At 47.9% G+C, this 26,968-nt stretch overlaps 13 protein-coding genes across 13 annotated transcripts; 4 read left to right on the top strand and 9 right to left on the bottom strand.

Annotated features, from left to right (window-relative positions):
• The first annotated feature begins 66 nt into the window (after positions 1–66).
• GGS22DRAFT_53093 (histone H3-K79 methyltransferase) lies at positions 67–1,793 on the top strand. The gene is made up of 2 exons (XM_047967348.1): positions 67–693; positions 752–1,793. Exons 1-2 carry the CDS (start codon positions 158–160, stop codon positions 1,671–1,673), a joined length of 1,458 nt encoding a protein of 485 aa, XP_047815808.1. The 5' UTR covers positions 67–157; the 3' UTR covers positions 1,674–1,793.
• Positions 1,794–1,805: 12 nt separating this feature from the next.
• On the bottom strand, positions 1,806–2,813 carry GGS22DRAFT_53079 (autophagy protein 16). The gene is made up of 3 exons (XM_047967347.1): positions 2,601–2,813; positions 2,175–2,536; positions 1,806–2,115 (listed from the first exon to the last, which is right to left on the bottom strand). Exons 1-3 carry the CDS (start codon positions 2,683–2,685, stop codon positions 1,939–1,941), a joined length of 624 nt encoding a protein of 207 aa, XP_047815807.1. The 5' UTR covers positions 2,686–2,813; the 3' UTR covers positions 1,806–1,938.
• A 155-nt stretch (positions 2,814–2,968) lies between these two features.
• GGS22DRAFT_171251 (WD repeat domain-containing protein) lies at positions 2,969–4,932 on the bottom strand. Its single transcript, XM_047962565.1, has 3 exons — positions 4,619–4,932; positions 4,024–4,481; positions 2,969–3,955 (listed from the first exon to the last, which is right to left on the bottom strand). The coding sequence occupies exons 1-3, from the start codon at positions 4,871–4,873 to the stop codon at positions 3,610–3,612; spliced, it is 1,059 nt and encodes a 352-aa protein (XP_047815806.1). The 5' UTR covers positions 4,874–4,932; the 3' UTR covers positions 2,969–3,609.
• A 433-nt stretch (positions 4,933–5,365) lies between these two features.
• On the bottom strand, positions 5,366–7,338 carry GGS22DRAFT_53066 (Sas10 C-terminal domain-containing protein). The gene is made up of 2 exons (XM_047967346.1): positions 6,343–7,338; positions 5,366–6,180 (listed from the first exon to the last, which is right to left on the bottom strand). The coding sequence occupies exons 1-2, from the start codon at positions 7,267–7,269 to the stop codon at positions 5,407–5,409; spliced, it is 1,701 nt and encodes a 566-aa protein (XP_047815805.1). The 5' UTR covers positions 7,270–7,338; the 3' UTR covers positions 5,366–5,406.
• Positions 7,339–7,624: 286 nt separating this feature from the next.
• On the top strand, positions 7,625–9,012 carry GGS22DRAFT_171245 (NAD(P)-binding protein). The gene is made up of 2 exons (XM_047962564.1): positions 7,625–7,877; positions 7,948–9,012. The coding sequence occupies exons 1-2, from the start codon at positions 7,758–7,760 to the stop codon at positions 8,884–8,886; spliced, it is 1,059 nt and encodes a 352-aa protein (XP_047815804.1). The 5' UTR covers positions 7,625–7,757; the 3' UTR covers positions 8,887–9,012.
• A 321-nt stretch (positions 9,013–9,333) lies between these two features.
• Positions 9,334–11,470, bottom strand: GGS22DRAFT_171244 (uncharacterized protein). Its single transcript, XM_047962563.1, has 2 exons — positions 10,416–11,470; positions 9,334–10,359 (listed from the first exon to the last, which is right to left on the bottom strand). Exons 1-2 carry the CDS (start codon positions 11,110–11,112, stop codon positions 10,022–10,024), a joined length of 1,035 nt encoding a protein of 344 aa, XP_047815803.1. The 5' UTR covers positions 11,113–11,470; the 3' UTR covers positions 9,334–10,021.
• Positions 11,471–12,377: 907 nt separating this feature from the next.
• GGS22DRAFT_191697 (guanine nucleotide-binding protein subunit alpha) lies at positions 12,378–13,609 on the bottom strand (the record flags this gene model as incomplete). Its single annotated transcript, XM_047965157.1, has 4 exons — positions 12,378–12,421; positions 12,477–13,033; positions 13,091–13,433; positions 13,492–13,609. 4 exons carry the CDS (start codon positions 13,607–13,609, stop codon positions 12,378–12,380), a joined length of 1,062 nt encoding a protein of 353 aa, XP_047815802.1.
• A 2,209-nt stretch (positions 13,610–15,818) lies between these two features.
• On the bottom strand, positions 15,819–17,413 carry GGS22DRAFT_171240 (Smr domain protein). Its single transcript, XM_047962562.1, has 5 exons — positions 17,217–17,413; positions 16,963–17,063; positions 16,583–16,833; positions 16,408–16,529; positions 15,819–16,346 (listed from the first exon to the last, which is right to left on the bottom strand). Exons 1-5 carry the CDS (start codon positions 17,248–17,250, stop codon positions 16,105–16,107), a joined length of 750 nt encoding a protein of 249 aa, XP_047815801.1. The 5' UTR covers positions 17,251–17,413; the 3' UTR covers positions 15,819–16,104.
• A 1,862-nt stretch (positions 17,414–19,275) lies between these two features.
• Positions 19,276–21,054, bottom strand: GGS22DRAFT_52995 (uncharacterized protein). Its single transcript, XM_047967345.1, has one exon. The coding sequence runs from the start codon at positions 20,993–20,995 to the stop codon at positions 19,406–19,408; it is 1,590 nt and encodes a 529-aa protein (XP_047815800.1). The 5' UTR covers positions 20,996–21,054; the 3' UTR covers positions 19,276–19,405.
• Positions 21,055–21,452: 398 nt separating this feature from the next.
• GGS22DRAFT_171236 (eukaryotic type KH-domain (KH-domain type I)) lies at positions 21,453–22,794 on the top strand. Its single transcript, XM_047962561.1, has 2 exons — positions 21,453–22,530; positions 22,580–22,794. The coding sequence occupies exon 1, from the start codon at positions 21,476–21,478 to the stop codon at positions 22,454–22,456; it is 981 nt and encodes a 326-aa protein (XP_047815799.1). The 5' UTR covers positions 21,453–21,475; the 3' UTR covers positions 22,457–22,530; positions 22,580–22,794.
• GGS22DRAFT_171235 (D123-domain-containing protein) lies at positions 22,795–24,450 on the bottom strand. The gene is made up of 2 exons (XM_047962560.1): positions 24,181–24,450; positions 22,795–24,116 (listed from the first exon to the last, which is right to left on the bottom strand). Exons 1-2 carry the CDS (start codon positions 24,300–24,302, stop codon positions 22,997–22,999), a joined length of 1,242 nt encoding a protein of 413 aa, XP_047815798.1. The 5' UTR covers positions 24,303–24,450; the 3' UTR covers positions 22,795–22,996.
• Positions 24,451–24,632: 182 nt separating this feature from the next.
• Positions 24,633–25,368, top strand: GGS22DRAFT_52986 (cwf21-domain-containing protein). Its single transcript, XM_047967344.1, has 2 exons — positions 24,633–24,934; positions 24,998–25,368. Exons 1-2 carry the CDS (start codon positions 24,702–24,704, stop codon positions 25,272–25,274), a joined length of 510 nt encoding a protein of 169 aa, XP_047815797.1. The 5' UTR covers positions 24,633–24,701; the 3' UTR covers positions 25,275–25,368.
• A 26-nt stretch (positions 25,369–25,394) lies between these two features.
• GGS22DRAFT_52983 (uncharacterized protein) lies at positions 25,395–26,947 on the bottom strand. The gene is made up of 3 exons (XM_047967343.1): positions 26,132–26,947; positions 25,851–26,081; positions 25,395–25,794 (listed from the first exon to the last, which is right to left on the bottom strand). The coding sequence occupies exons 1-3, from the start codon at positions 26,819–26,821 to the stop codon at positions 25,516–25,518; spliced, it is 1,200 nt and encodes a 399-aa protein (XP_047815796.1). The 5' UTR covers positions 26,822–26,947; the 3' UTR covers positions 25,395–25,515.
• Positions 26,948–26,968: the final 21 nt, after the last annotated feature.

Here is a 26,968-nt window from a genome sequence, read left to right as displayed (position 1 = left end):
GAATATTTAAATGCCGTACATACGTACCTGATATTACCTCTAAGTTAAACATCTTATCTTACGCTTTTTTTCTTTATCCATCCATCCCTTGGTTTTACATAATCCCCACCCGCCACGCCTTACCGCGCGCTCGTCCCGCGCCACCCGTTAGGAGACGATGGGTATTTTTAACCAAAAGTCCAAACTCAAACCGGCGCCGCAGGACATCCGCATAGAAAAAGTCGTCGTCCAGAGTAAACCTCGACCGAGTCTAACCCCGAACGGTCCGCGCGCTTCGTCTTCAAGCAAGTATTCCGCGTCACCCCGCCTCTCGCCGAATCCACGATTATCGCGGCCTAAGAGCGCGTCGCCGTACCCATCCTCTTCCGATGAGAAGCGGGGAGCCCTCGCACGGAAGCGCAAAGCCGTGACGAGTACCCCGCGAGACTCGCCCGCCTTTGGGAATGACTCGGATTCCTCGGACGAAGATAGCGACCCGTTCCGCAAACGATTACGACGTAGTGAAGAGAGATCTGCCGATCTAAATCGTAAGCTGCGCCATAAGAAGGCATTTGGCAGCGAGATAAGAGATTCGCGCATTATCCACGCGGCGGATGTTGCCTCAGTCGCCACGGGGTGCCCAATAATCCAGGGCACCAAACCGGAAGAGGTCGCGATTGAGCTGCAATATCCGTCGCGGTGCAAACGTGAGAAGTAAGGCCATCGATTGTCTAAGAGCACTGTATAATGACCCCAGCTAATTAGTTGAAAGGTATGAGTTGGTATGGCAAAAAGACAAGATCGACGCCGTCAAAGACATTTTGTCAGTTGTCGAACATGTAGCCGAGACATATCTCACCGATGACGAAGCAAAACCTTTCATCGATCACAACGGTAGCTTCAAAAGACAGATGGAACGTGCAATAAGCGAGAAATATAGAGATGTTCCTGTATTCAGAACAGCACTTCAGAGCTACAACGACAAGCTATTAGAATTGGTCGAGAATGGCACAGTAGAAAAGAATATACAAAAACTGCACCATCTCCCGCCCAGTCTAGTGTCATTCATCCTTACCCAGGTGTACGACCGCACTGTCGCGCCCAAGGTAGAGATGCTCACCAAGTACGAGGCGGGAAGCGATAACGTCTACGGAGAGCTGCTGCACCCATTCATAACCAAGATGCTCGTCGAGCAGACGAAAATGACTTCCGATCAAGTTTTCATAGATCTTGGGTCCGGGGTAGGCAACGTCGTACTGCAGGCCGCACTCGAGATTGGTTGTAGAAGTTACGGTTGTGAGATAATGGAGAACGCCTGCAACCTTGCCGAAGCACAAGAGAAGGAATTCAGAGCCCGATGTCTTCTCTGGGGCGTAGCACATGGGAGGGTTCATCTGGAGAGAGGCGACTTCCGGGCCAGCGCCAAGATAATGGAAAAGATAAAGGAGGCGGACGTAATACTCGTCAACAACAAGGCCTTTACTTCTACTCTCAACGACGCCCTTATCAACATGTTCTTAGATCTGAAGAAAGGTTGCAAGATCATATCGTTGAAGTCATTCGTTCACGAAAATAAAACCGCCGTCAACGATGTCGCCAATAGTATCCTCGACGTCGAGCACTACCGATATCACGAAAATTGGGTCAGTTGGGCAGCCGCAGAAGGCGACTACTACATCTCAACCAAGAAATGAGGCCGGGGGGTACTGGGCAATCTGGGTGGGAGAAGGAGTCAGCACAGTTTCTGTATAGGTAGACTTTGGGCGGCGGGTAGACAAGAGCAAGTTAGGATACCACTTTGTTTGCATAGATGATGAATGTGCGTTACTGGAAGGATACCAAATAAAATATTATGAAAAGCACTTACTATACAGGTCTAGGCTAGGCTTCATAGCTTCATAGATAGGATGCAGCGTTACAATGTAGCGAGCTAATGTTCTCTTGGACCATATCGAGGTGTTACCTCCGGTTCCTGCTGCTCGGTGTCTCGTTCTCCATATTCATAGCATCAGCCTCGTCTCTCATCCTTTCCATCCACCTCTTCACTAGGTCCTTATTCTCAGCAGTGAGCTTTGCTGCTTTTTGCTCGGTGACGTCTAATTGGATGTTGAGAGTTAAATTATCATCCTGAATATCCTATAATTATACATTAGTCGCGGCATAATATGTCTGCCTGATCTACCGCTGGCCCATACCTTCAACATTTTATTCTTGCCAATCAGCTCCTCATTGCGGTCCCCTAGTTTTGCCGCAATAGCATTTCTCTCGATCGTCAGGTCACTGATACGCTTCGTATCGACCTTAGTCTTCGTCCGTAACTTCTGCAATTCGTCTTCTGCGGTCTTGAGCCTATTCTGCAGCTGACCTTTCGACCTTAGTGCCTCGGCAAGATCTAGCCTAAGCTGTGCGACGCTCGAATCGGAATTTGTCGTTGTATCGGTTGTGGCGGGAGCTTTGCTCGACGATGGCTTTTCTGATGAAGACTGTTGTTTGCCTGATGTTTTCCATACGGCCTTCTCGGCCTCGAGGGCGGCTATACGATCCGCAAGCTGGGAGCCTGTGGACGTATCTGTCAGAAAAGCTGACAAGGAACAAATATTAGGTGGAAGGGAATTGCTGACAAGCTTGGACGAGGTCCTTGTTCACGGGGTTATTCCGCTCTGCTTCTTGCAGGGAACTGATATAGTCGCTTCGCCAGTCGGGCATGGTGGTCCCTTTCTACATAATAGTATCATTTGTGACGTTAAGACGATGCGCAGCCTTTAAATGCTGGGTGGGAAGTATCTGGGTAGGTACCTGATGGAGTCGGAGGAAGTTCCACAACCCCAGTCCCAGTCACAAGCATTAGGTTTAGATTGGAGGGGATTGGAGGGGTATGATGTCGAGCTTAATTAGACCCACAAATACCCGACGACTATCGCCAATTAAGTTCTTGGAAGTCGACGTTTATTATTTTACATAATCTTGAACCTGCAACTACAGCCTCATCCTCATCTTCTTTATAAACTTTATTCTTAACTTCACTTCACTTCACATTCCATCGTGGAAGGATCGAAGAGATTCAAAAGTCATCTAATAGGTAGGTTAAAAATGAACAGCAAGTCACAGAAAAGAGAAAATGAAAGAGCTCCCATCGAAGAAGAAAGACGTATCACAGGAAAAGCAAAGAGATAACTTGGATCATAATGGTCATTTTCTACGTTTAAGTACCTTCTTACAGAGCATGTATGCTCGGTACATTTATCTAGGGAAATTCCCAAGTAGTTCAAGAAGACTCTTTGTTAGGCAGAGGCAGAATTTCCTTTCATAAACCCAAGGCCCACGTATCGTACTGCCATTCAAGGCATAGCCAACCAGCTAAACCAGTTAATCGCGGTACGTAACCCCTTCTCCTTAGTCCACCTCGATTGCGTGAAAAGCGATGTTGCCCGCCGTATGATATCCACTTGGCAACTACCCATGAAGTGAATTGCCAATGTGAAAACCCAACGTACCTCAATCCTCCTCAGTAATACAAGCACCAAGCCCCTGACAAAAGAAATCCTCCGTTGACGCAAGACTGCCACTTGTGTTCCCGGACCTCCCCACCAGAACTCCCGTATCCCACCTAAAACTCCATCCCTGATATCCCTACTTCTTCTTGATATCCTCCTCGGAGACAGGATGCAGCATAAGCTTAGTCTCGGTCTTCTGGGTGTTCGCTGCATGACCGCGGCTCCAATCGTAGCCCACGGCGTACGCGAAGAAAGTGCCATCGCGATTGTATGCCGCGCTCGTGATCGATCCACTGGTTTTCTGGTAGGCCTTCAGCCTAGTGCGCTCGATGCGATCCCAGAACTGGTACGTTCCTTCCGATCCTGCAGTCGAGAATACATTGTGTTTCACGGGATGGAACGAGAGGTCATTGACCGTGAAGACCTTGGTGGTGGCTGCAGCCTCCTTCTCACGATGGCATTTAAAGGTAAAGTTGACCTTACTATTTGGCGGAAAGGAATATAATGTTAGAAGTGTTCCATATTGCTTAGAGTGGACTGGGGGTAATACTCCTTATCCTTTTCTTCCACGGCCCTCATTCCGCACCGTCCCTCAATGCTGGCCGTCGCCCAACCCTTTCCGTCAGGAAATGCGGCGACGACCTTGGTCTGGTACTTCAGCGGTGATTCCACAGTCTCGGATATGGTTGTCGGATTCTTGAGATCGAAAAGATGAATGTGGCACTCGGCAGTCGCAACGACCATGAGATCGGCCTTGGAATCCATCGAATAGACGCGCTCTTTGCAGGCGACAGTGGCGAGCGGGCCCTGCTGGCGAAGATCCCAAAACTTGACTGTCTTGTCCCAGGATCCAGACACAATGACAGGCGCACCAAATCCCGGGACCTCGATGAAGCGCACGTTGCGAATAGGGGCGTCGTGAGCGCCAAGAGAAGCTTGACTGCTCGTACTTATGTCCAAGAGATGAAGTTTCTTGTCTGCGCCTCCTGCGACGACCATAGAACCATCCTAATCCTCCTTCAGCCCTTCCAAATCGCCCTGACCACTAACAGCGTATTCCGACTTACCTATCGGAATCTTGTATTGGCATTTTTTCTCCCACAATGTTTTTTTAGCTGTAAAGTTAGAAGAATTTATGAACTTACCTTAGCCCAGTCGCAGTCGAGGACAGGGCCCTCCGCGTTGAGCAGCGTGACTCCACGCGCGACTCCGGTGCTGCTTACATTGTAGACGCGCACCTTTCCATCCCACGATGCCGCTGCTAGATGGTTGCTAGCATGCGACCATGAGATAGACGAGATGGTGTCCTCAGCGTCGCCTGGTAGAGTGACATCCTTGTCCAAGGAGCCAGTGTTGGGGGAAGAAAGAGAAATCTTTCTAGCACGACCGTATGGCGGCATCTTGTGTCGCAAAAGATAGATAATGTACTAGTAGAAAGAATGTTGACCTCGTAAGTTTGTTCAGCTAGTGAAACGAAGAAAATGGAACGAAGAAAATGGAACGTAGAAAAAAAATAAGGTGAAGAAAGTGAAGAAAGTGAAGAAAGTGCAGAACGTGAAGAACGTGAAGAAGTCAAGTGTAAATATAAACTGCAGGTGAACATTAAGTACCTAGAGGTAGGAAGGCAGCCCACGAATATCAGTAAATATTAACATGAGGAAAGAGCAAGTCATAGTAGCTATTTATAAGCGTGCCTACCTTGGAAGTCTTACACGATGCGCGCATGCGTAAACACGTCACTGGTCTACCTAGTAAGCGGAGCAAAGCTAACCTGGACCCCTGTTGCCTATAGCCTCATCCCATCTATCAGATTAATCTATAATAGAAGCTAGAGTGCACTACATATCACGGGACAACATGAATTTTCTAGATAGATGTATCGTCTAAACCCCAGATAGAATATCATAGAAGGCGGCACTCATAATATTAATGTCTAGCCTAACTTGACACTCTTGATCAAGCCGGGCTTGATACCAGTCAACTCTCCCGCATATCCACCCCGACCTTCGCCGCCCTTGTACACTGCCTTCATACTCTTCAACTTCTTTTGCTTCTCTGCATATGCCTTCCTCTTCTTGACTCTTGGATTTCTTACGTCCTTCTTCCGATGGGGCGTGAGTCCCTTATTCTTTTCTATCTGGTAAGAAATCTTGCGTTTTCCATCCTCGCCAACCACTTCCTTTTGAACAACCCGGTCCCTTGAGCTAGCTGCCGCGAGAGCTGCCGCCCTAGCTGCCTTCTCCTCCTTCTTATTGCTTGACCTGGCTGCGATCATATCATAGTATTCATCTTCGTCGTCTCTCATGGCATTGGTAACTCGACCGTCTTCTTCGTCGCTATCATCCCCAAGATCAGCGCCCATACTTGAGTTCTTCCCGCGCTTCTCTGCTTCGATATTGAGACGAGCTTGTCTATCCTTGAGGCGCTCTCTGTAGGGGATATCCATATCACCACCCGCGTCTCTGCCTGCGCCCGCACGGCGATTGGCTTTCTGTACGATCTGCGAAGTGTAAAACCTAAGACTCTTCTTGCGTGCTGCCTTTTCAGCCGCTGCTTTGGCATCGAGGGTTTCTTCTTCTCCAAAGTCCGAGTCACCATCCCTAGTCGCGATCTCGGCGCTTGGTTTCTTCGACTTCTTCTTTGTGGTAATAAGCGCATCAAGATCAGCAAGCGATTCCTCGATAGCCTTAGCCTTCCGTTGTTCCGCCTTGGCTTTGGCCTTAGCCTTCTTTGCAGACTGTTTATTCGATTTCTTCAAAATGTCCGTTTCGATATCTACATCTTCGTCAACTGCCAGATGTTCTTCCTCCGGTGGTGACAGCATGGCGCCAACTGCTCGTGATTGATCCGAAATCTTAAGGTGCTCCACCTTCTTCCAAGCATCTCGGCACTCAAGTAATGTCCCCATAACCTCATGATCCCGCAGTTCTGTTGGATCGAGCGATTTTGTGTTCCCGCTGGCGGCATCTCTGGCTGGCGATGTCATAGTAGCGAAATACATCGCAAGCGTAGCAACATAGCAACCAAGGACCCGGTACTTGACCACCGCCAACGATTTTGATGGTTGACCTTCTGCCTGTTTTTGAACATCCACGAGTAGAGGTTGTAATTGTTGGAGCTCATCCGCTAGGTAATCAAACTCGGGGTACCTTGTTCGTAAGAGACGATACCTCTCCTCGGCGCCCATATCAGCTGGAATCTCAACATCCTTCAAGACTTCGGTGACAACCTCGTTCTGGTCAACATCATCGGCTTCAGGAGCAAGCCATTCAGCTTCGTCAAAGATGAAATCACTCTCTGACATCTTGGCCAATTTCTTCTTCTGTAGCCGTCGGGCTTCCTGCTCCTCTTCCAAGGCGTCGGCTTCCGTCTCGAGGTTATCGGCATTGTAATATTCTTTTCTAGAGGAACCCCACCAGTTAGAGTCGCCTTCCTCTCCTTCCTCCTGTCCAGATTCAGAGCCATTGTCACGCCGTCCCTTGGCGGATTTCGTAGGCTTGCGAGTGTTATCATCTTGGTCGTCGCCCTCGTCATCATCCGAGTCTTCGTCATCGTAAGCAAGTGCTTCTTCGTCGGAGTTTTCCAAAAACTCGTCCTCCTCTTCTATCCGTCTCTGCTTTTTGGACTTCGGACCATCATCGAAAAGGATCTGGTCCTTGTTTAAGAAGTATTCATCTTCCGAGTCAGCTACGTCTTCGTAGCTGTTGATGGGACCGAGTCTTGCATCAGCTGGATCGTATTCTCGAGGGCCCTTTGGCTGCGAAGGGCCGCTGGAGGCCTTTCTCTTCTTTCCCATATTTAAAATGTTGTAAAGGTGAAGCGGCAATTGGAGTCGCAAATGTGGATTGTAAAATTGAATTCTAAAGCCTGCAAGTCAGAACTTTTTTTTTCTCCCCACGTCAGTTCCAAGTTAGCGGCTGAATTTCTTATCGTTATCGCCTTAGCCCGTACAGAGTAGTGTCGCGCCTGAACACCAGTGCAGGTGCTGGGCAACAGCTGTAATAGCGAAGTGGACCTTCTAACTTTAGCGCCAACAGCATTGCCTAATTGGTACATCCAGCACCTGGAGACAGCTAACTGGGCGGCATATCTTAGCGCATTAACGGACCCGGTCCCTTAAAAGACCCCTGAAGGACAAAAAGTTAGCTTGTGATAGCTTCATTCATCATTTGCCAGCTCAGCCCTTGCCTTCCATATTAATTGCGGCACGGTGCATCAATAACTTACTTCCCACACTCGATGAAAGTCGAGATGAACACCTAACCTCACCAAATTCTTCAATCAATGGATTTCATTTCCTCCTCTCCGTGGACCAACATCGCAATTGCCATCTTAATTGTTCTAATAACCACCGTGACAATGGGTGCCTTTTCAAGCAAGAACCAGATGCCCGTGGAGGGCAAGGTGCGTAACATCCAACCAACCAACCCACCAATATCTCTAATCAGACCAACTCTAACACATCCCTCCCCAGACCATCCTCATCACCGGAGCCTCAGAAGGCATGGGCCGCAGCGCCGCCGTGCAACTCGCCGCAAAAGGCGCCCACATAATCCTCGTCTCGCGCAGCGCGCCCAAACTCGAAGCCGCGCTCGCGGACGTCAAAGCCGCCGCGCGAGACCCGTCGACCCAACGATTCACGTACCTAACCGCCGACGTATCGCAGCCGGACTACGCCGCGCCGCTCCTCGCCTCCGCCGTGTCCTGGAACAACGGGCAACCCCTCGACATCGTATGGTGCGTAGCCGGGACATCAACACCCGACTTCTGGCTCGAAGTACCGATCACGCACGCGCGGTCGCAGATGGACATCAACTTCTGGGGGTCCGCGGAGATGGCACACGCGATCCTGCGGCAGTGGTGCGCGGCAGACGCCCCCGTCGTGCCGGAGCCGAAACACCTGATCCTGACGTCTTCGGTTCTAGCCTTCTTCCCCGTTCTCGGGTACGGGCCGTATACCCCCGCGAAGAGCGCCTTGCGCGGACTCGCGGACACGCTAGTGCAGGAGCTGGAGATGTATCCGCAGAAGGTGAAGCTGCACGTGGTGTACCCGGCGTCGATCGGGAGTCCTGGGTTCGAGCGGGAGAACATGACGAAGCCGGAGGTGACGAAGAAGATCGAGGAGGGCGACCCCGTGCAGTCCCCCGACGACGTGGCGGCGGGTGCTATACGGAAGTTGGAGCAGGGGCAGTACTTCATCACGAGTGCGTTCTTAGGACATCTGATGCGCTGGGGTGCTCTGGGCGGGTCGCCGAGGAACAGTTGGCTTGTCGACACGCTTATGTGCTGTTTCCTGCCCATCATATGGATATTCGTGCTGCCTGATATATACTCCAAGATTAGGAAGTATGCCAAGGAGCATGGTCATCCTGCTACTTACCGGACTAAACACATACAGGATGTCAAGAGCTAGGTTAGGAAGATGGGATTAAGGAATCATACTTAACTCTAGTTCTATCAAGTCTCATACTACTGACCCTGAGGTTTACGAAGTATTTAGGTACGGAGAATAATGAATACAATATAATAATGAAACCCTACCTTGAAGGCGTAATTCACTTTCAATGCCTCAGTCTCCGTTTTACATCCATCTATGGGAATTAAAGACTAGTATATGATCGGTAAATTACTTCGTCAACACATCCATCTAGAATTCCTAGAACTTTTCCAGACATAATGACAAGCAAGAAGTGATTTGGAACAGTCTCGACCGGGAAATAGTCGTTTATCTTAGCCTTTGAATCAGAACGAGCGGATGTAAATATAGTTGAACTAGACAAAGATTAACAACTAAATTCGTGTTCACAGACAGGACAATGCATGATAATTTTGTAAAAAATAGTCACTTAGAATCCAGGTATTCCGGGTTACGACGTTCATGTATTAGACGGAGAGTGCCTTTGCAACTATCGAAGAAGCTATAACCAGGTACGGCCGCCAAACCCTTCACGTCCAGGCCTCCCATGAATGCACCCTAAACTCCTTGCTTCATAGGCAACCGAAGCATGCCAACGAAAATCATCAAAATTTGATGAACAAACATTCCACCCCAATATTCCACGCCAGATGCGACCAACAAGCTTGCAAATATGACCTATGAATGCAGTGTTGGTAGAACGGGTCGAGGGACATCGTACCATGGCAAGGGAAAAGAAAAAGCTTCTCGAAATCCATCTCAATTTCCTCAAGGTGAATCCATGTTTCCTTACTAGGGTACGATGCACATCTCGGTAACGACGTTACTGGGGAGGGAAGAAACTTGACAAATCAACGTCGTCCAAACTGGCATTCGGATCAAAACTTATGTCTCCAAAATCGATGTCGAAACCGATGTCGTATCCGGAATCATTGACAGATCCGACTAGGGTACTAGATCCGGATTCAAATTCGGAGTTGGGCGTAGAGCTGACGACCGATTCAGGTTGAGTGTGTAAGTCGACGTTGGTATTTGGTTCAGGCATCTGCTCACGATGCGCCAGTACACCAGGAAACGGCGGTCCTATCTAAGGCACCACCTGCCCATCAGCTACCGGCTGAGGATGTCCTACCTAGGGGGCACCCTGATCGTTGAGAACCGGTTGATTGGCATCTTGTGCATTGGCCTGTGCCTGGTTCTGTTCATCCTCGATTGCCTCCTCATACTGAGCGATCTGGAAGGCTAACTGTCGAGCCGTAGCTTCAATCATAAGCATCGATCGCGCCTTCTTATCGGCACCTCTAACGAGCGCCATCGCTTGCTCTACGGTGTAGCGCACAACGGGGTCAGCAGATGCGGGCGCTGCGAAGTTGAAGGGGGCCATTGCAGCCGGAGGCGCAGTGGGCACGGGGAAGGCAATGCTTTCGTTGCCAAGCATCTGAACGCCTTGCTGACCCTGAGGCCGACTCTCTAATGATTGGTTAGCTTCCTAGTATTATATATATGATGAAACGGGAATAGCATACCATGAAGTGAACATCGCGAGCCTGAGGCATTAAACCAGCAGTTGGAACAGCTTTGGCACATCTGTCCTTCAATCACGACACAGGCGGTCCACGGCCCATGGCCTTTCTTGCAGTTCTTACAGTTCGGGACTTCTTCACCTGCGATGTGCGCAAACAGGGCCTCCACATTACTGCGTCGCGAGAGGTTCAGCTGCTGCTCGGGACGTCGTTGCTGCGCGAGGCGCACGCCAGGCTCTCCAGCCAAACGCTTTGCCAGTGCACTCTCGACAACAAACTCAGCATAACCGGATTGGCGAGCAAGTTCCTCAACTGTAGGAACATGGGAGCCGTCATCCATATGAGTGCCGCCAAGATCGGGATGTTGGTCATTGGCTGTGTGGACGCTGCTAGCTAGGATACTAGCCGCAGTAAGGTCGAGCTGCTGCTGGTGCTCTTGCTGCTGTTGCTGATGATGATGATGCTGAGCGGCGGCGGCGGCAGCAATGGCGGCGGCATCATGATCAAAGCTAGTGTGGGGGTTATGCTCATGGTCTTCATCAGCGTTAGCATCTTGGTCAAGGTCGGCGAGATCCGAATTGGAAAGACCATGCGCGTCGGATACGCCAACTCGGCGACCAGGCCGACCGCGAGGCGTGCCAGCCAATTTGGTGACTTTGCTGGGTCGACCGCCCCGAGCTGATTGAATAACTCCTTTCATCACGAGCCAGGTGATGACGAATTGACAAAAAGGTTGTCTGCTGGCTGGCAGTTGGTGATTGAAAGAAATGGTGTGCGGAGGAAAGTGATGAGATTTCAGCTGTCAGCAGCTGCACTGGGTCTAAAAGGAAAAGGTAGACGCGTGCGTGTGGGGAAAAACTATTATCCCCTCGACCCCTCACCTGACTTGCACTCGCAGATGCATGTGCAGGTGACAGGTGCTAAAATAACGGTACTTAGGTACTTAGGTACTAACCTGTATTCAGTTCCATGACCAGGTTACTCAGCAAGGCTAAACTACCTACTGCATATGCGGGTATATGCAGGTACCTAGCATAACCATGGAAGATAAAATTAACAGAAAATAATCCCTCGCTCCTATTTGTTTATCAATGAGCAGTGACTTGGTCAGGTACATACGGAACAAATTAATATAGAATTAAAGAATCTGATACTGGTAAATGCATGCCATGTTGTCGATTTGATAATAAGTATGGAAACCAAGAAGGTGCACTTGAACATCGCTCGATCGTATTGGGAGTGAAGGGATCATACATACAAGACGACAATGAAATACACAATCAAGTACACATCGTCTTATGAACTTGATAAAAAATCCATTCGCTGACTGCAAAAACACTTTCGCAAGGGTATACATATTAAAATACTGGTTGGTTTTTATTGACCTTTACACAGATCCAACCGTTTTGTTGAGGATCTGTTTCTCCAGACCCTTTTTCCTCCATGGTATAGCTTCATCAGTCATCCTCCCCCTTACGGAACGGTCTCAAGATACCGTTTTGAGTTACTTGAGTTACAACACCTGGCCGGATATCGGCCGTACACAGGCACCCCGTATGCCTGATGCCAGAACGAAAAGAAAAAAAAAGATGAGAAAGAAAAGAGACCGGCGTGACCGCAAATTCATAATTAAACAAGATATGTAATCTGCCATGACTTTAGATGCAAATGTACTCCCTACTACCCCACGACTCCCAGATCCTGTGGTAAACGGTGTCCTGAAACCTCGGGTGAAGCCGGCAAGGCGGCACTAGAGAAACGCAATCAAGGAGTATTTGAGATAATTCAGGCGCAAAGCAAACACATGGAAGGAGATCGTCGGCCAAGTTCGTGGTGAGTACAGGTCATGTCGTTAGCCAGATCTATGGCATTACTGGCAGCCATCGAATGTGCGATTGGGTATTTTGGTAAGCTGCTGTTCTATCGCGGGTTTCGTCTCTATGATCAGCCCTCCTTATAATACAATCAAATGAGACCACAGAGACGGAGGTTGTCTTGGATAATAATATCTTGAAACATAGTTAGCAATTGTGTCAAGAATCGACAGCATAAGACACAACGTACCGTTAACTGCAGCCATAACGAATCGGATCTGCGTTGTATCCGTCGCGCATGTGAAATGCGTGTAGATCTGCTTAGTCTCATGCTGATTCAAGCTAACGAATCGGTTGAGAATGTAATCACAAGCCGCCGCGTAGTCGTCACCGCCCTCATAGTCAGGGAAGTAGTTCTTCATCGGGCTGATAGGCAGCTTCTCCTTGAATCTATCGATTTTGTTCAAGAACAAGATGATTGAGGTCTTGATGAACCACCGCGAATTACAGATGGAGTCGAATAGAGTTAACGCCTCTTGCATACGGTTGACGGTCTCGTCTTCGAACAGTAACTGATCGTACTCCGATATGGCGACTAAGAACAGGATGGTCGTCACGTTCTCGAAGCAGTGGATCCACTTCTTTCTCTCTGATCGCTGTCCACCGACATCGAACATTCTGTATGTCAAATCGCCGATGATGAAGGTCGTTTCGGTGATACCGGTAGTCTTGACACGAGATCGGAGGACATCCTGGTCGTTAGGCATGTAATCCGGCGCGGCAATACGAGCGATATTGTCGAAGTAGCTATAGACATCAAGGTTAGCAGACTTATTGCGGGACATAGAATGATGAAGCACGTACTATCTAGCCGAATCATTTAGTTGGTATTCTCGCGATCGCTTGAAACATTCTTGGACACCACGGTCTTTCCATAGAGCCTCGATCGCGTTGCCGACCTCCGGGGGTAATACGTCGCCTTCGATCTGAGCGGGTTGCATGAAGATTGTCTGGACATGGTACTCCATTCTCTGGTCTTCTAATGGCAACTCCAAAGACTCCATGGCTTCTAGAATGACGCGCATGGACTGGACGGTGTTGCTAAAGATGATTTCTTTGAACGACTCTCGCTCGTCGCGTGAGTAACCACCCTCGTTGATGATCTTCATCTGTTTTAAGATGGTCGACTTTCCGGATTCACCAGCACCTACAATTGTCAGGATATTGTCACTCGTGACGCGCAGATGGCTATAGATGATACTAACCCAGAAGAAGCATCTTGATCTCGTTCCGCTGCATCATCTTGTCCCTTTTGAGCTGGTTCTCGATCTCCTCGTTGCGGGCCTTGCCCTCCTTCTCCTCCGTGCTCATTCCGCAACCCATTTTGACGGAAAGGACTGGTACAAATTAAAACTAATATAGTGGTGAAAAGGCCGACGAAGATCGCAGGTGCCCTATGGACAGAATCGTTACTATATTGACGCAAGGGGTTTAAGTTAGCAGTGGCCTCGACCCTTCCAGGCACCGATGAAAACACAGAGCACGTTACACGACGATGATTATGAAAACATTCTCTTCGTAAAAACACTCGCGTCGCTTGAACAGACTGAGAACGGGTTCGATTTTGCTGAGCGATGCTTGACAATAGTCGTTGAGGCGCTATGGCGTTTATAAAACTAAACAGGGAAAGCCACTAGTAGGTCAAGTACTTGCGCCGAGTTTGGCGGAAGAGGTCGTGTTTTTTGCGGCCAATGAGATGAAATCAAGATCGCAAACAGATAGAAAAACTACTCACCAATGATGGTCAATTGAACTGGCAAGTAAACTCACGATAGTTAAGAGATGGTGATAAATTCGCCGAAGTAAAAGAACGGCGAACTTGATGAGAAAAGCTGACAACAGAAAGGAAGAAGGAAAAAAAGGGTGGCCGCGAGAGATTGTGACGGGGCGAGGATGGATGAGAATGGATGACAAAGTGGAGCAACTTTACGCTTTGCCTTTGCAAGTACAGCTTTGGTTTTTGTTGCCGGAACGCCCCTGCTCTGTAGGAATAAGTTTGAAGAAGGGGGGAAAGAAGGGGGGTGAGGATCAATTGGGAAACGGGGGTAGTAGAGACAAAGCCGGGGCTGGGTTAAAAGATTTATGGAGACATTGACTCAAGACGGTTAGACGTATCACAGATTATGCGAGGAACGATGCTTACACTATTCCAGAAGTTGACTAGTTGGATGAAATAGAGTGACATGCACCTTCCATTGACCTTGCGATGTCAAGAACCTAGCAATCCACTAATCCATTCAAGTGCAGAATGGATTAATCCAGTGTAAACTGCTAAGGGCAACTACTGTGCGATGTACCCTGAGGATACATACAATCATCCATGTAAGTCTACATTGTCGACATAAAACATAAATTCAACTAATACATGAAACATTGATTCAATCAAACAAGATAGAAGATGGGAGACTCAGCGCTCTGAAGAAAGATTACAATATTTGTACGATCATAATTCGACATCCGAGCATCCGAGCAAGTGAGTATCCCGTCGCCACGTGAGAAGGAGAATTTCAACAATCGTCAAAACCCTTTCTTGGTTCGCATCTGGCTAAGGTTCTGATGCAATTTCCACGCCGCCACAATTCCTCGTCCCATACGGGTAACAAGGTAACAGGCAGACAAGGTACATGGTGGATAAGGGATGTGACCTCGGGATTGATACTGGTTTCTCTCTCGCTCGCTGCTTACACGCATATTAAGCTCATGTCAGCAGCAAATAGTCGACAATCGCAGATGCAGAGATGAAATTGCCATAAAAATACTTGGCATCTTACTGGTTTATCTTGCTATTCTCGCTCCAGTTATCCAGTTATCCAGTTAACATGACCAGCAGTTCTTCATCCACGGGCGAACGCGGCTTTTATTAGAATAGGAGATGACCGACGGCCTGGTAACTGGAAACTGGAGGGAACCACTACATCATCCACAGTAACCAAAATACTGTATCTATTGAAATATCGCAGATCGAAAGAAGCAAGCTTCCAGCCTTGCCAGGCGCCCGGACTCGCCGCAGTGCATATTTCTATTGCGTGCCCAATCACGGATTCATCACGGCAGAAAGGTGTATTGTATTCTGCAGCTCTAATCCCACCTAACTATATAAGCTAATGCAGCGTTTTTATACTAAATGATTATATGACTTATTTTGAATCTACCTATTGACAAACGAGGCATAGCGTGCTTAGTATAGTGTCAGTCATCCATAATGGCAATACTTATAAATTCTATTAATGGACTTCTCATGTTCGGTAAAGGCTTCAGCTACAGTTCAGAAGTAATTTGGGGTTCGAAAATTGAATTTATCATATAATGATTTGAGTCAGGTTTGTATAACATAAAAGGGGTCGATATATTTCCTAAACAGTTTAGACTTTGTCGATTTATTAAATGATTTATGTACTTATAGGTACCTATCTAAGTATCTATATTTTAATAATTATGTCGCATCTGAATTGTGATATGTAACTGTAGTCAAGAAGACACTACAGAGTAAATTCATCTGGGGGGGCGAATGATATGATCATTAAGATGAGTTCACTGTCGTCTGCTCAACTGACATTCTCAAAGGTCTGTTTAAATTGTAAATTCGTGATCGGTAAGTATTCTGTTAATCTGGCATTATGAAGAAAGCATCCAAGAGTCAAAAGCCTATCTTAAAGTCCTTTAAGCACCATGATCCCATTTCCCCATTTCATTAGCCTAGAAGCGTTTCATTTTCCCTCGTCAAGTCATCATCCAAACTGTTCAATATCCAAAGCGACATTCTAATAAACCACTTTAGGTATATGACCGCATAGATCAGGCCGTTAAAATCCATATCCTCACATGACGATACAGCAGTCCCCAAGCTTGCGGAAGAACTTCGATACCAGACGGTCGATTTCGTCGGGTTGCTCCTGCTGCTGCTGCTGCTGTTGGTGGTGTTGCGACTGCCCTCCGTGGTGCCCGTGTTGGGTCTGCTGTTGCCCTCCATGGTCCGGCCTACCGCTGCCGCTGGGGTGGCTGTACCCGCCGTGGTGGGTTGGCGGCGGCGGCATCACAGCCTCACCGCCCTGGAGGTTGACTAAGATATCGATAAGCATTGCATACTTCGCCATGGAGTTAGGGAGAGAAGAAATGCGTACCATAGATGCGGCCTGTGTTTTCCTCTGTGGCATATTTCAGCCCTAGCTCACGGCATACCTCTTCGACGCGTGGCTTCAATTTCTGAACGTGGTTGGCGCTGTGGTTTCCCTTGCCCACAATGCTACGCTCGAGTTAGTATATAATGGAATCATAGACACCGAGGAATTCGCATACACGTGGAGGTGGGTCTGGCCGTGCTGCTGGGCGTAACGAATACGTCGCTCAAGGATATCCTCAGCCTCTTCGACGAATTGGCCGTGCAGATCTATGGTGTCGTCGGCTACGCGGTCGGTGGCATTGTTCTCCCGGAATATGTAGTCACTCGCTTGTTTGTTATACTCGTCCATTTTGGCCGCGTGCCGCTTGCCCTCGTTGCTCAGCTCCTTAGCTTCGGCGCCATCGCCCCGCTCGTAAGCTTGGTGCGCCTACATGTTATGCTATGTAAGTTTATGTTCATATGATAGCTAATAATTATACCTGTATTATATTCATATTGAAGGCTTTGAAGATGGGAGAGTAAATGAGCAAAAGTAGAAGTAAATATAGATATGTACCCGGTCGAAACAACTGTTCCGTTTCGCGGCTTCCGCCCGTGCGAGGTCCCGGAGCCGGTCATACTCGGCCTCGGAATCATTGCTAGCACTATGATTGAAGGCTATGGTGGCGGTTCGCCAATTGTATGTGAGCTTGTGGATCTAACATAGTTGGGGTGTTGCATCGTGGACAGGGGAAGCAAGATGAAGGAGCACATAATGCTATGAAACGGTGGTAGATGTATGTATGTGGTAGTTATGCAAGGCATACATACCTCTATCTCCCAATCGTGTTAAAGGAATTGCCATGATGTCAATTATACACCGCGGTGAGCAAAAACGGTGCTGGGTGGTAAGATATAGTCGTTAGAGTAGGCAATTTAGGCATGTGCGGTTTGTGTGCGTCGGTTACGATATCAGATTCATGTGAGCCTCAAGTCTCACAAAAAAAAAAGCATGCTAATAATAATAACAACAAAGGCTGCCCAACCTGCCAGTTGGCGCTTTTACTTTTTGCGGAAGCTTGATTGAGCTAGTGATGCGAAGCAGGGCAGTGGATGATCTGCAGCTCACCCGTTCTCCAATGCCGCTACTGGTGGCTGGGAAAAGCCTACGTCCCGGTTATGTAGGTCTGTAAATTCCACCGAGACCTGACTCGCGAATCACGAATCGCCAAAGTAAAGGGATGTAATACTATATTACTCGTATAGCCCACCATTAAGTAAAGATAGTTTAAAAACTAGTCCGGATATTTCTTCTTCCTTTTGTTCGAAAGGCCATTTAGGAAGAAAGGATGGCATTTAGTGAAGAATTCCTTCAACTTATTTTCTGCAAGATGACATATTGGGGTGTGTGCCCTGACAGCTTCCAAGGTTATGGAGGTTCAGTTAATGCGGGCATGTCACCTTAGAGCCAAATAGCGCCGATTGATTCGGTTACATATCGGGGGCTTCCAGAAGGATTCTGCATTAATGCGTTCAAAGCATTGTCTATCTCAAACCTAGGAGATCTCGAAACAGCTTTATTGAAACCGAGAACTATATTAGATTTACGTATGATATTCCAATGGATAGGGAGGCAACCCGGTAATTCTCCGATTATACCTAAATATGAGATTCGAGGGGCCGAGGCAGGTGAAAATCAGTTAGAGCTCCAGTTCAATCGTGGAGGTAAAGCTAGGAGCTGGAGATATCTTCCGTGAAAAACTAAGCCAAAATCTCCTCTTAGCTTGGACCCCGATTGACCACGAGGGAAATCGATAGGTTTTGAATAGCGTCATTTAGTTGCAACGGCGTAGATTGCAACCTCGAAAGAATACATAAAATATGGTTGATTGGTCACCTGAATAAGCTATTCCCGCCCCCGGCTCCTACTAAGATTATTTATTTGAGTCTTTGAGGCTGGGTGAAGAATGCAACAGCCACTTACCTGACTGCCTGGATACTATGTACATACGAAGTAGTACAGAGTACACCGAACCCCGTGATGATTTGCAAGAAGTGATGAACCGTAAACGTCCCTTTTGAGAATTAATTAGGTACAGCGTAATAGCTAACCCACTTTAATAGCTTGGTTAATATGAACCCTGAAGAACTGGTCCTCTTGTCATCGTGAACCATGAACGAATAGGGATTGGCGTCAGGGGCGGTAGCGCTTTAACCTGTAACTAATCCACATAGGCAGATGGTCAGATGAATCGACTTCTCGCGTGGGTGGCATGGTTTATTTATATGGTTAGCTCAATATAACCTCATTGTCGTTTCAAGAGGTTGGGGAATCCGGTTACGTACACCATCTTGAAACTTAAACGATCCTACATATCGAGATCACATACGCATTACATGAAAATCCCAATTCTTTTCATCTTAAGAAGTTCCCGACAAACCATTCGCCTATTCATCCTAAGATCCTTAGAGTGAGCTACTCTTCGATGTTTTTTTCTTCTTTTTCTTCAAGGAATGAGTCCTCACCATCTGCCATGCAGCCCCATGCGTAGGTGGCTACTGCGGCTGTGCGGGTCCTCGAAATATTGGATGAAGACCCATCTTCACTGGTAGGTACTTTGATAATTCATTAATACCTAGCCACTTGCTCAGAATATCGATCTAGTGATGGCTAAACATCCAATCTTCCTACCTACATAGTAGCGATAGGATCAAAAATATAGCAGGGACAAGCTATATATTTAATACTAGGTATCAGCTTTGGCTTAGGTACCTACGTAGTAATTATTGGATTATGTTTCGGCTCATGAGTTCTTGCAACTTATTATTAATATTATTTTCTCTTTTGACGCAGCTGCGCAGTAGTACCAATAAGTAGGTATGTACATTGTATATCTTCTCTTCCTAACCCTTATCTTGTATTTTTTTTCTAGAAGCGTTCAATGCTACAGCCCCAGGGCTGATCACTGCCAAGTACTTCTAATAATATCCTCCGAAGCCTCCGTGAACCTGTACACGTTCTACTGTTGCTGTTCAGGTAGTTTAACTAAATTATAACCCGCTTCAACCACTTCGCTGGCGCTCACTGAACGAGAAAATCCCATCCACTGTCCCTCTCCAATATAGTAATGATAAAAGCCCAGGATAATACCATCGTCGTTCCAGATGGTCGAGCCGCTTGTACCACTGGGTGGGCGCACTTTATACTCGTTGCCTTCTTCCTGTCCCATGTAGTTCCAATTGTACACAATATATCGCGATTCGTTCTCAGCGGGGTCCGTCGATGTCGCCTCGAGCTTGACCGACTTCATTACCTCACTACCCTCCATTTTCCCAATGTAAGGGCTATTGAGGTGACAAAGCGGCCAATTAAAGATGTCCTCTGAAGTTGCCAGGCGCACAAACGTGGGAGCAGCACCGCTACTATCCTCGAATGTTTCATTCTCATACACAATATCGTCGCATAGCCCCAAAAGGCTAATATCGGTAAAGGGGATATCCATGACTACATGGCCAATAATCCTGTCTTTTTGTGTCACTTGCCATACATGCGCACCCTCGCCGATTCCATGGGAAGCTCCCACCATATATCGAGAATCGACAGTATTCCCGACCAAGACGCCTGACGTTGTCGAGAACACGGTCAGGCGTCCATCTTCCGCCAACATCTGACTGCAAATCATAACTCCGGGCCTCAGGGCGTCATATATGGTATTGTCAAAGATCCCTTCCCTTGGTTCTGACTGGATATGTCGTACAGGCAATGGGACTGTCCATGAGGGTCTATGCAAGTCGCGATCATAGATATATCCGACAGGGCAGTTAGCGATACGGCCAGGCAAGTTAGCCCTGATGAAACTCATGATTATGTTGTCGTGAAGAACAATGTAGAAGGTCCGTTCGCAGGTGAACATGATTTCGATGATCTGGATTTTGGGCATCTTGTTCCGGAATTCAGACTCAACACTTGCTGCTAACTCACGAAGTAATCTGTCGGAGAATTTATCGATCGGATATTCCTCGCATATAGAAATGGATAAGTTTCCTAGATTTTGTTGAGGGAACATAAAGGCACGGCCCTGCGAGCCCTCTGCCAGGATAGTAATGGGTACGTTGCCAACCGTTAGAGGCCATGGGCCGCTAGGCAATTTTTTGACTTGGAAGAGCAGATGAGATCGATACCGAGCCTCGGTGACATTCGTGGTTCCGGGGAAGATATCGTAAAGAAGGGAACAAGCCTCGCCTCCGAAGATATCAATTTTCAGATCTCGAAGGTTGAAAGGGAGTAGTACATGTCTCACATGCCAAGGAGCCTTATCGTCATTTTCTTCCTTAGGGGAAGGATGTGTGTTCACATATTCATGTATTATGGAGGCGATATTATCCGGGAATAGTTGCCTGGGCGCAAAGAACAAGTTGGTAATAACTTGGGCGCCTTGGTAATTGTGGAGAAGTGTCTTGTCAAGTGTTGTGATCACCAGTACTCTTTTAGGAGAACACCCTTCGAACAATGGGTTGATTTTACGTCGGGTTGTCTGCACCGTCGTGGAGCGAGTCGTGGAGCGAGAGGAAACCACTGCGAATTTTCTAGTGTTGGTAGGAGAACTCATGTTTGTAGTATTGAATAAGAAGACAATAGACAGATTGGATTTGGTTTACGACAGTACAATCATGGATGGTTTAAATGACATGTAATATGATGAGTAGTCGAAAGATGAATGATGAAGAAAAAATGGGAGTCCTGGTTTACCTACCTGTTGAAATATAGGTATATTTCGAGATTCGAGAGGGAAGTTCCTACTCCTTATAGAACTGGAAGGTACCTATCTATCTAGTAATTGCCGTGCTCACTTTAAAGTTATGGATAGTTCATTCCAGTCACAGGTAAAGGCTTAACTTTAAATCATCGCTTACTCCTAGAGGCCATTGTAGATAGCTATTGTATTTAAAGTTTTTGGAAAGGGGTATAAAGGTCTCTATAAGCTCTAAGAAATTCCCAATCCAATGTTTTCATCAACTTTCAAAATTCTTTTTTTCTTCTAGTTATCTCTTATAAATTTATTTACCCAACCAAGTTGTAAAGCCAATCTATGTGTACAGATATAGTCATGGTCAATAAAAGACAACAGACTCGATGGGGCTCGGAAAGCGCTGCCTCAAAACTCCACGGTTTCACGCTGTCTATTACAGGCGCTATGACTAGAGAGCAGATAGAGACATATGCGCAACTCGTACGAATCGAAGAGATCACCCAGAAGCTCAAGATAGATGACATCGTGCCTACTGACCGGCACAGCAGATCCCCATCGCCCGGACCAATATACGACAGCGCCGGCCGGCGCATCAATACACGTTACCGCCGGCATTGGGAGAAACTGGAAAATGAACGCCACTCCTTAGTCCAGCAGGTCTCGCGCATTATTCCTAGATATCGGGCGCCAGAAGGATATCGCTACAACCATATGACGATTAGGGAAAAAGTCTACATCCCCGACAAGCAGTTTCCCGAGTTCAACTTCATAGGTCAATTGCTAGGACCCCGCGGTCGCAGTCTTTCTGACATGAACACTCGGTCAGGGGCCAACATCGTGATTCGTGGGCGAGGATCTACTAAAGAGGGACGCCGAGGCCATCGTCACCCCCTAACAAATGAAGAAAACGAACCTCTCCACTGTCTCGTCACTGCTGACTCCCAAGAGAAGATCGATAAGGCGAAGAAGCTCGTCGATGCCGTCATCGAGACCGTTATCACCACACCAGAACATGCCAACGAGCGCAAGAAAGAGCAGCTCCGTGACTTGGCGAGAGCGAACGGGACCTTTCGCGATGACGAGGGCCGTGGCATGGTAACGTCGACTATTACTAACAGTCACGCTCAGGTGATATGTCGAGTTTGTGGTAACGGGGGTCATATCGCGAGAGATTGCTCTGACAGAAGGGCCAAAACGACTACTACTCCATGGCGAAATGATAATCAACTCCCCCCTTGGCGATTGCGAAGTGCTGACGGAGAACAGGCGATCACTGATACAGTAGATGCAGCTTGTACGAAGTTCCTGGAGGAAATGTAGAGCTGATGATGGAGCAGCGTTCATGCCTAAGTGCTGAGAGTTTACTAACAATGGAATAAACTGAGGAATCGTCACTAACATTTATTAGCCGCGATCTTAATTTGTTGATAGCTTTGTACTTACCTAGGTACCTATCTCCTAACCGAATACCTATGAGTCCCAAGTCAGATGAATCTATTAAACGGTTATGTTAGCAGTGACATGAACCGTGATCTAACAATATGCTGTATGTGGATGCATTCAGTATACCCTCTACTAATTCCCAGGTTGTCTTGGACGAACAGTATATCACCTTTTAGTAAAACCTTACATGCTAGCTGTCGCCAGGGTAATTCCCATTCCGGGTTTTCCTCGACTCCTAGCAATATTTTGTCTTCGTAGTAGGAGATTAACTTACCTACCTACACCAATAAGTAATACGGGCGGGTTTCTATGAGCGTTGAGGTCAAGCGAGGATATGTCAATGAATCCATTTCAAAAACACTTCCTCCCAAGTAGAGACATCGTATACCATATCCAAACACCTCACCCATACGATACCTATTTATCATCCATCTCCCAACCCGCCACATTCTCCCTATACTCCGTCATCTCCCTCCACTTCCTCGCGAACTCGCGCATGCCTCCTTCCCCAGCCAAACTCGCATCCACCACGTCCTTCGGCAGCTTATGCGCCGAGTACTGCGGCGAGCTGAAGTTGAACGCCGACGGGTCCTCCTTCTCAACCAGTCGCAGCTCCGGTGCAAAGTCCTCCTCTTCACTCTCATCATCCTCATCCTCCTCCAACATTCCCGGCACCTCCTCATCAACCCCACCAATAACCCCCAAAACCGGACCATCCGGGACTTCCATCCCAAGCAGCTCGTCCCAACCAAACAACAGGCTATCTGTGTGCGGGGCCCAGGGATTAATATCGATAAGGCGGGCGCGGGAGAGCGGCTCGTCCTCGCCCTCGGGGATGTACACGTCGAAGGTGAAGTTGCCGTCCGGGAACGTGTACCGCAGGCTCTTATTAAACAGCTGCCCGATCCGGCCCACGATATCCGCGCGCAGCGACTTCAGGAACTCGTAGAAGTTTAGGTCGCGCTGCGAGATGGCGATGAGGTTGCGGTGCTTGACGAAGCAGCGGAACTCCATTGCTGTGTGCGGGTTGAAGTAGGAGCGGAGCACGAGGACGGGTTTGAAGGGCGGGGAGGTGGAGGCGGAGGTGTTGCTTGTGGGTGTGCAGTTGTCGAAGGCGTGGTCTAGGTCGTGTGTGATGAAGCTTGAGCTCTTTAGGAGTAGGTAGATGTCGTTGGGACACGTGCATTTGATTGTGTTCTGGTGTGGTGATATCCAGGCTGCGTCTTTTGGCGCTGTCCAGTTCAGCTTTGGCGCCACCGCGCCACCTAATTCGGTGATCTTGTCCTTGATGGTCTGGTGCAGCTCGGGGAATCTCTGGTTTGGTGGCAGACTTGGTGCTTCCTCTTCATCGTCACTGTCGGAGTCTGATTCGACTTCTTCGATAGGTGGTCGAAATGTCGAAGGTGCTGATTCCCATTCATCGTTCTCCGGCTCCGCTCTATCGTCATCGGCAAGAACAATGCCATCTTCGCGAATGTAATCTATGAACTCTGGTGAAAGCGGGATAATCCGCGATTTTATGCATGATGTACGGTATCTGGTAACTTGTAAGTTCTATGTAGTGTATATCAAGAAGCTAATCTGTAACCAAGTTGACTCACTTAGGGAACCAAGAATCGTATGAACAATTGATTATATGATCCCTTGTAATCGGAGGGAACTGCAGGGTCGAATTTGACGGTCCGGGGACGGATTGAGGATTGGTTGTGGTAGATACAGGCATCTTCTATGCTTGTTCCCGAACGAATCTGAGAAGTCTCTAGTAAATTCCGAATTCGTTTATAAAATAGAACTCATAACTAAAATAGAGAAGGTAGAGTCTTTATATAAATATTCAAGGTTTATTATATCGCCTCCCCAGGCACTGCTCTAAATTCTAGTTTGCGACTCATACTTTCCGCCGAAAACTGACGTATAGCGGGGCAAAATTGCGACCCTCAGGGTAGCTCCAACCTAAAACTGCAGCCTGTGTGGAAAGACCCCACCATGCTAATTCCGCCATCAATTACCGCCTTCCTTTCTCTTCACCTCTATTATTAAGCTACTACCTGCACCTAAAGCTATCATCATTCTCATCCTCATAGCTAGGATCGACGTTTTTAAATCACGAAAGAAAGAAATCATGTCTGACAACGTTGGGCTCTCAACGCCGCGAGGCAGCGGTACGTCTGGGTATGTCCAGCGCAATCTAGCGCACCTAAAGCCGCGGGACCGCCCAGCGCCCTACAGCACTAAGGACTTCGACGCGATGAAGCACCGCCAGCGGCAGCCGGACAAGGAGATCCTAGAGCATGACCGAAAGCGCGAGGTCGAAGTTAAAGTGTTCGAGCTGCGGGACCAGCTCGAGGAAGAAGGGTATGTCTTGCATTGGGTCTTGGCAATTGATTAACAAGTAAATGACTAACTGACATGCGGTAGAGTCGACGAGGATGAGATCGATAAGCGCTGCGACGTCCTACGTAAGGAATTGCAAGAGAAGATGAATAAGGGCGGCCGAGACGCAATGCCGCGGAAGCACTTAAAGTCACACCAGGTCCACGAGCTGGCCGACGCGAAGATCAAAGAGAGCGAGCGGTTACGGAACGCGTTGAAGATAAGCAAAAACTACGAGGAGGGAAGCCATTGGAAGAGACAAGAGGAAAGATTACGGAAGGCCATTGATAGGGAGGCATCCGACCAGAAGGACAGAGACTAGTCCTGAAGACGTCCCTTTACTACTTGAAAACTGGCATTGCACGATTATTCACGAGGTTGCGAATCGGCGTTAAGGATGGCTTATTTTGATTGATAGGAACAAGGGGTATCAATTCCTGTATGACTTCACGTTACTTTGAGCGCTGCAGGCATATGTACATACGCAACGCAACGCAATTCGGAACCCGATGAAACGCGTGTTTCTTTTTACCACCGCTGTCTATTCCTGTGGGTATCATGTTTTAATTGGCCGCCAAGATCTCCGCCGCGTCTACTGGGGGAGCATGATCCTCCCTTCCATGGTTATTCCTCAGTTTCTCGGCTTTGAGAGCCTTTTCTTCTACTTCCCTCTGCCTCTCGTGCTTGAGATACGTCGCATAACGTAGAGTTCCTAGTGTGCATACTGCCATGAAGAGGATGCCTAGGACGGATCGGCGAATTAGCACCCATCTCAAACCTTCTATGTCCGATCTGGAGTCGCTGTTTAGATCCACACTAATCTTCAGGTTGAGCTGTTGAATCTTTAGAGGTCAATTAGCATGTGAAACAACAGAAAATTAGACGATGGCTAACGAACAGCGCTCTCCATAGTCCTCTGCTCCTCCCTCACGTTCATTCTGCGGTCGTTGAACATGCCCTTAACATCGTCCTTCAACGTCATGAGATCCTGGCTCATTCTCTGGTTCACGATGTCGACTTCGTGCTGCAACTGGGTTCGCTGCTGGCGTGTGGTCTCATCGGCGCCCTTCCTATTATTTTGAACTTCGGCGCTAAGCTCCGAGCACGCTGCACGAAACAGGTATGTTTCCTATGCCTCGTTAGTAAGAGACAAGGGCTGATATTAAATGACCATCTCACATTTTCAACATCACTTTTGCTGATCAGCCCTTCTTGGGCGACATCTAGGTTCTCGGCTAGAAGTCCTCTGATCGCTTTCATTACCGTGATGGCTTGGTCTTTACTGTATCCGCCAGCCTCCAATTCTTTCACCAAGGTATAGCTGTCAAAATGATGGACATAAGGAGGAGTCGAAATATGAGGGTGATGCGTATCTTCGGGTGGTGGCATATGCAACACTGCTTCCATTGGACCGCTCTCTTGCATCTTGGCCTCTGTCGCAGCCTGCTGGGGAGATGAAGGTGGTGAGTTGGATGCCGTAGGCGCTGCCTGCAAGATCGCCTCGCTCTTCTCCAACTCTTTTGTTACTACATCTTCCTCCTCTTGAGGCCCTTGCGCCGTCTCCTTCTCCTTCTCTTTATTCGCACTCTCTTTAGTAGCTGGTTCGAAGCTCGGGAGTTTCGACGGATCTGTGCTTGGTGGTGGAAGGTTCACGACGTCTGGCGTAACTGGAAATGGCTCTACGGCTTTACCATGCCTTTCGAAAACAGCCTGCCTCGAAGGGGTTGTTGAAGAGAAAGCGGCCATGCGTGGTTTATAATTATTGGGAGACTTGCGACATCGGATCTTCACTCTCTGGGCTGAAGACTCGCCGAAACGAGCGGTCCGGAATAGGTGAGGATATAGGAACGTTAACCGAGCGGTCGGCATGGTCGTTAGCTCTTAAGAGCTATATGTAAGTGATCAAAAAGTACTTGTACAAAGGGAACATATTGTCAACGAGACAAGCTGATAATAAAAAGAGTTATGTAATTGTCTATTGCATCGCCATAAATCATGTTTGGGCAAGAAAGTCCA

This window comes from Annulohypoxylon maeteangense (assembly GCF_022496945.1).
Source record: "Annulohypoxylon maeteangense strain CBS 123835 unplaced genomic scaffold GGS22scaffold_17, whole genome shotgun sequence".
Classification (NCBI taxonomy): Eukaryota; Fungi; Ascomycota; class Sordariomycetes; order Xylariales; family Hypoxylaceae; genus Annulohypoxylon; species Annulohypoxylon maeteangense.
The sequence above is the reverse complement of the archived record's forward strand: the minus strand, read 5'-3'. Positions and strand labels throughout refer to the sequence as shown.

Bases quoted from the DNA above. Each gene is read 5' to 3' on its own strand.
- GGS22DRAFT_53079 (XM_047967347.1), bottom strand. From the start codon at position 2,685: ATGCCCGACTGGCGAAGCGACTATATCAGTTCCCTGCAAGAAGCAGAG. The intron at 2,537-2,600 runs GTCAGCAATTCC...ATACGTCCACAG, and splicing joins CAAGGACCTCGTCCAAGCTT to GCTCCCAGCTTGCGGATCGT. The intron at 2,116-2,174 runs GTATGGGCCAGC...GTATAATTATAG, and splicing joins GCAAGAATAAAATGTTGAAG to GATATTCAGGATGATAATTT.
- GGS22DRAFT_52986 (XM_047967344.1), top strand. From the start codon at position 24,702: ATGTCTGACAACGTTGGGCTCTCAACGCCGCGAGGCAGCGGTACGTCT. The intron at 24,935-24,997 runs GTATGTCTTGCA...GACATGCGGTAG, and splicing joins GACCAGCTCGAGGAAGAAGG to AGTCGACGAGGATGAGATCG.
- GGS22DRAFT_171244 (XM_047962563.1), bottom strand. From the start codon at position 11,112: ATGAAAGGAGTTATTCAATCAGCTCGGGGCGGTCGACCCAGCAAAGTC. The intron at 10,360-10,415 runs GTATGCTATTCC...ACCAATCATTAG, and splicing joins CTCGCGATGTTCACTTCATG to AGAGTCGGCCTCAGGGTCAG.
- GGS22DRAFT_53093 (XM_047967348.1), top strand. From the start codon at position 158: ATGGGTATTTTTAACCAAAAGTCCAAACTCAAACCGGCGCCGCAGGAC. The intron at 694-751 runs GTAAGGCCATCG...ATTAGTTGAAAG, and splicing joins TCGCGGTGCAAACGTGAGAA to GTATGAGTTGGTATGGCAAA.
- GGS22DRAFT_171235 (XM_047962560.1), bottom strand. From the start codon at position 24,302: ATGCCTGTATCTACCACAACCAATCCTCAATCCGTCCCCGGACCGTCA. The intron at 24,117-24,180 runs GTGAGTCAACTT...ACAAGTTACCAG, and splicing joins TACGATTCTTGGTTCCCTAA to ATACCGTACATCATGCATAA.
- GGS22DRAFT_52983 (XM_047967343.1), bottom strand. From the start codon at position 26,821: ATGCCGACCGCTCGGTTAACGTTCCTATATCCTCACCTATTCCGGACC. The intron at 26,082-26,131 runs GTGAGATGGTCA...AACGAGGCATAG, and splicing joins GCAAAAGTGATGTTGAAAAT to GAAACATACCTGTTTCGTGC. The intron at 25,795-25,850 runs GTTCGTTAGCCA...TGACCTCTAAAG, and splicing joins AGAGGACTATGGAGAGCGCT to ATTCAACAGCTCAACCTGAA.
- GGS22DRAFT_171251 (XM_047962565.1), bottom strand. From the start codon at position 4,873: ATGCCGCCATACGGTCGTGCTAGAAAGATTTCTCTTTCTTCCCCCAAC. The intron at 4,482-4,618 runs GTAAGTTCATAA...AAGGAGGATTAG, and splicing joins TCGACTGCGACTGGGCTAAG to GATGGTTCTATGGTCGTCGC. The intron at 3,956-4,023 runs GTATTACCCCCA...TCCGCCAAATAG, and splicing joins GTGGAAGAAAAGGATAAGGA to TAAGGTCAACTTTACCTTTA.
- GGS22DRAFT_52995 (XM_047967345.1), bottom strand. From the start codon at position 20,995: ATGAGTTCTCCTACCAACACTAGAAAATTCGCAGTGGTTTCCTCTCGC.
- GGS22DRAFT_53066 (XM_047967346.1), bottom strand. From the start codon at position 7,269: ATGGGAAAGAAGAGAAAGGCCTCCAGCGGCCCTTCGCAGCCAAAGGGC. The intron at 6,181-6,342 runs GTGGAGCACCTT...GCCAAAGCCAAG, and splicing joins GCCGAGATGCTTGGAAGAAG to GCGGAACAACGGAAGGCTAA.
- GGS22DRAFT_171236 (XM_047962561.1), top strand. From the start codon at position 21,476: ATGTGTACAGATATAGTCATGGTCAATAAAAGACAACAGACTCGATGG.
- GGS22DRAFT_171245 (XM_047962564.1), top strand. From the start codon at position 7,758: ATGGATTTCATTTCCTCCTCTCCGTGGACCAACATCGCAATTGCCATC. The intron at 7,878-7,947 runs GTGCGTAACATC...ATCCCTCCCCAG, and splicing joins AGATGCCCGTGGAGGGCAAG to ACCATCCTCATCACCGGAGC.
- GGS22DRAFT_171240 (XM_047962562.1), bottom strand. From the start codon at position 17,250: ATGGCAATTCCTTTAACACGATTGGGAGATAGAG. The intron at 16,530-16,582 runs GTATGCGAATTC...ACTCGAGCGTAG, and splicing joins GGCCAGACCCACCTCCACGT to CATTGTGGGCAAGGGAAACC. The intron at 16,347-16,407 runs GTACGCATTTCT...TCGATATCTTAG, and splicing joins AAACACAGGCCGCATCTATG to TCAACCTCCAGGGCGGTGAG.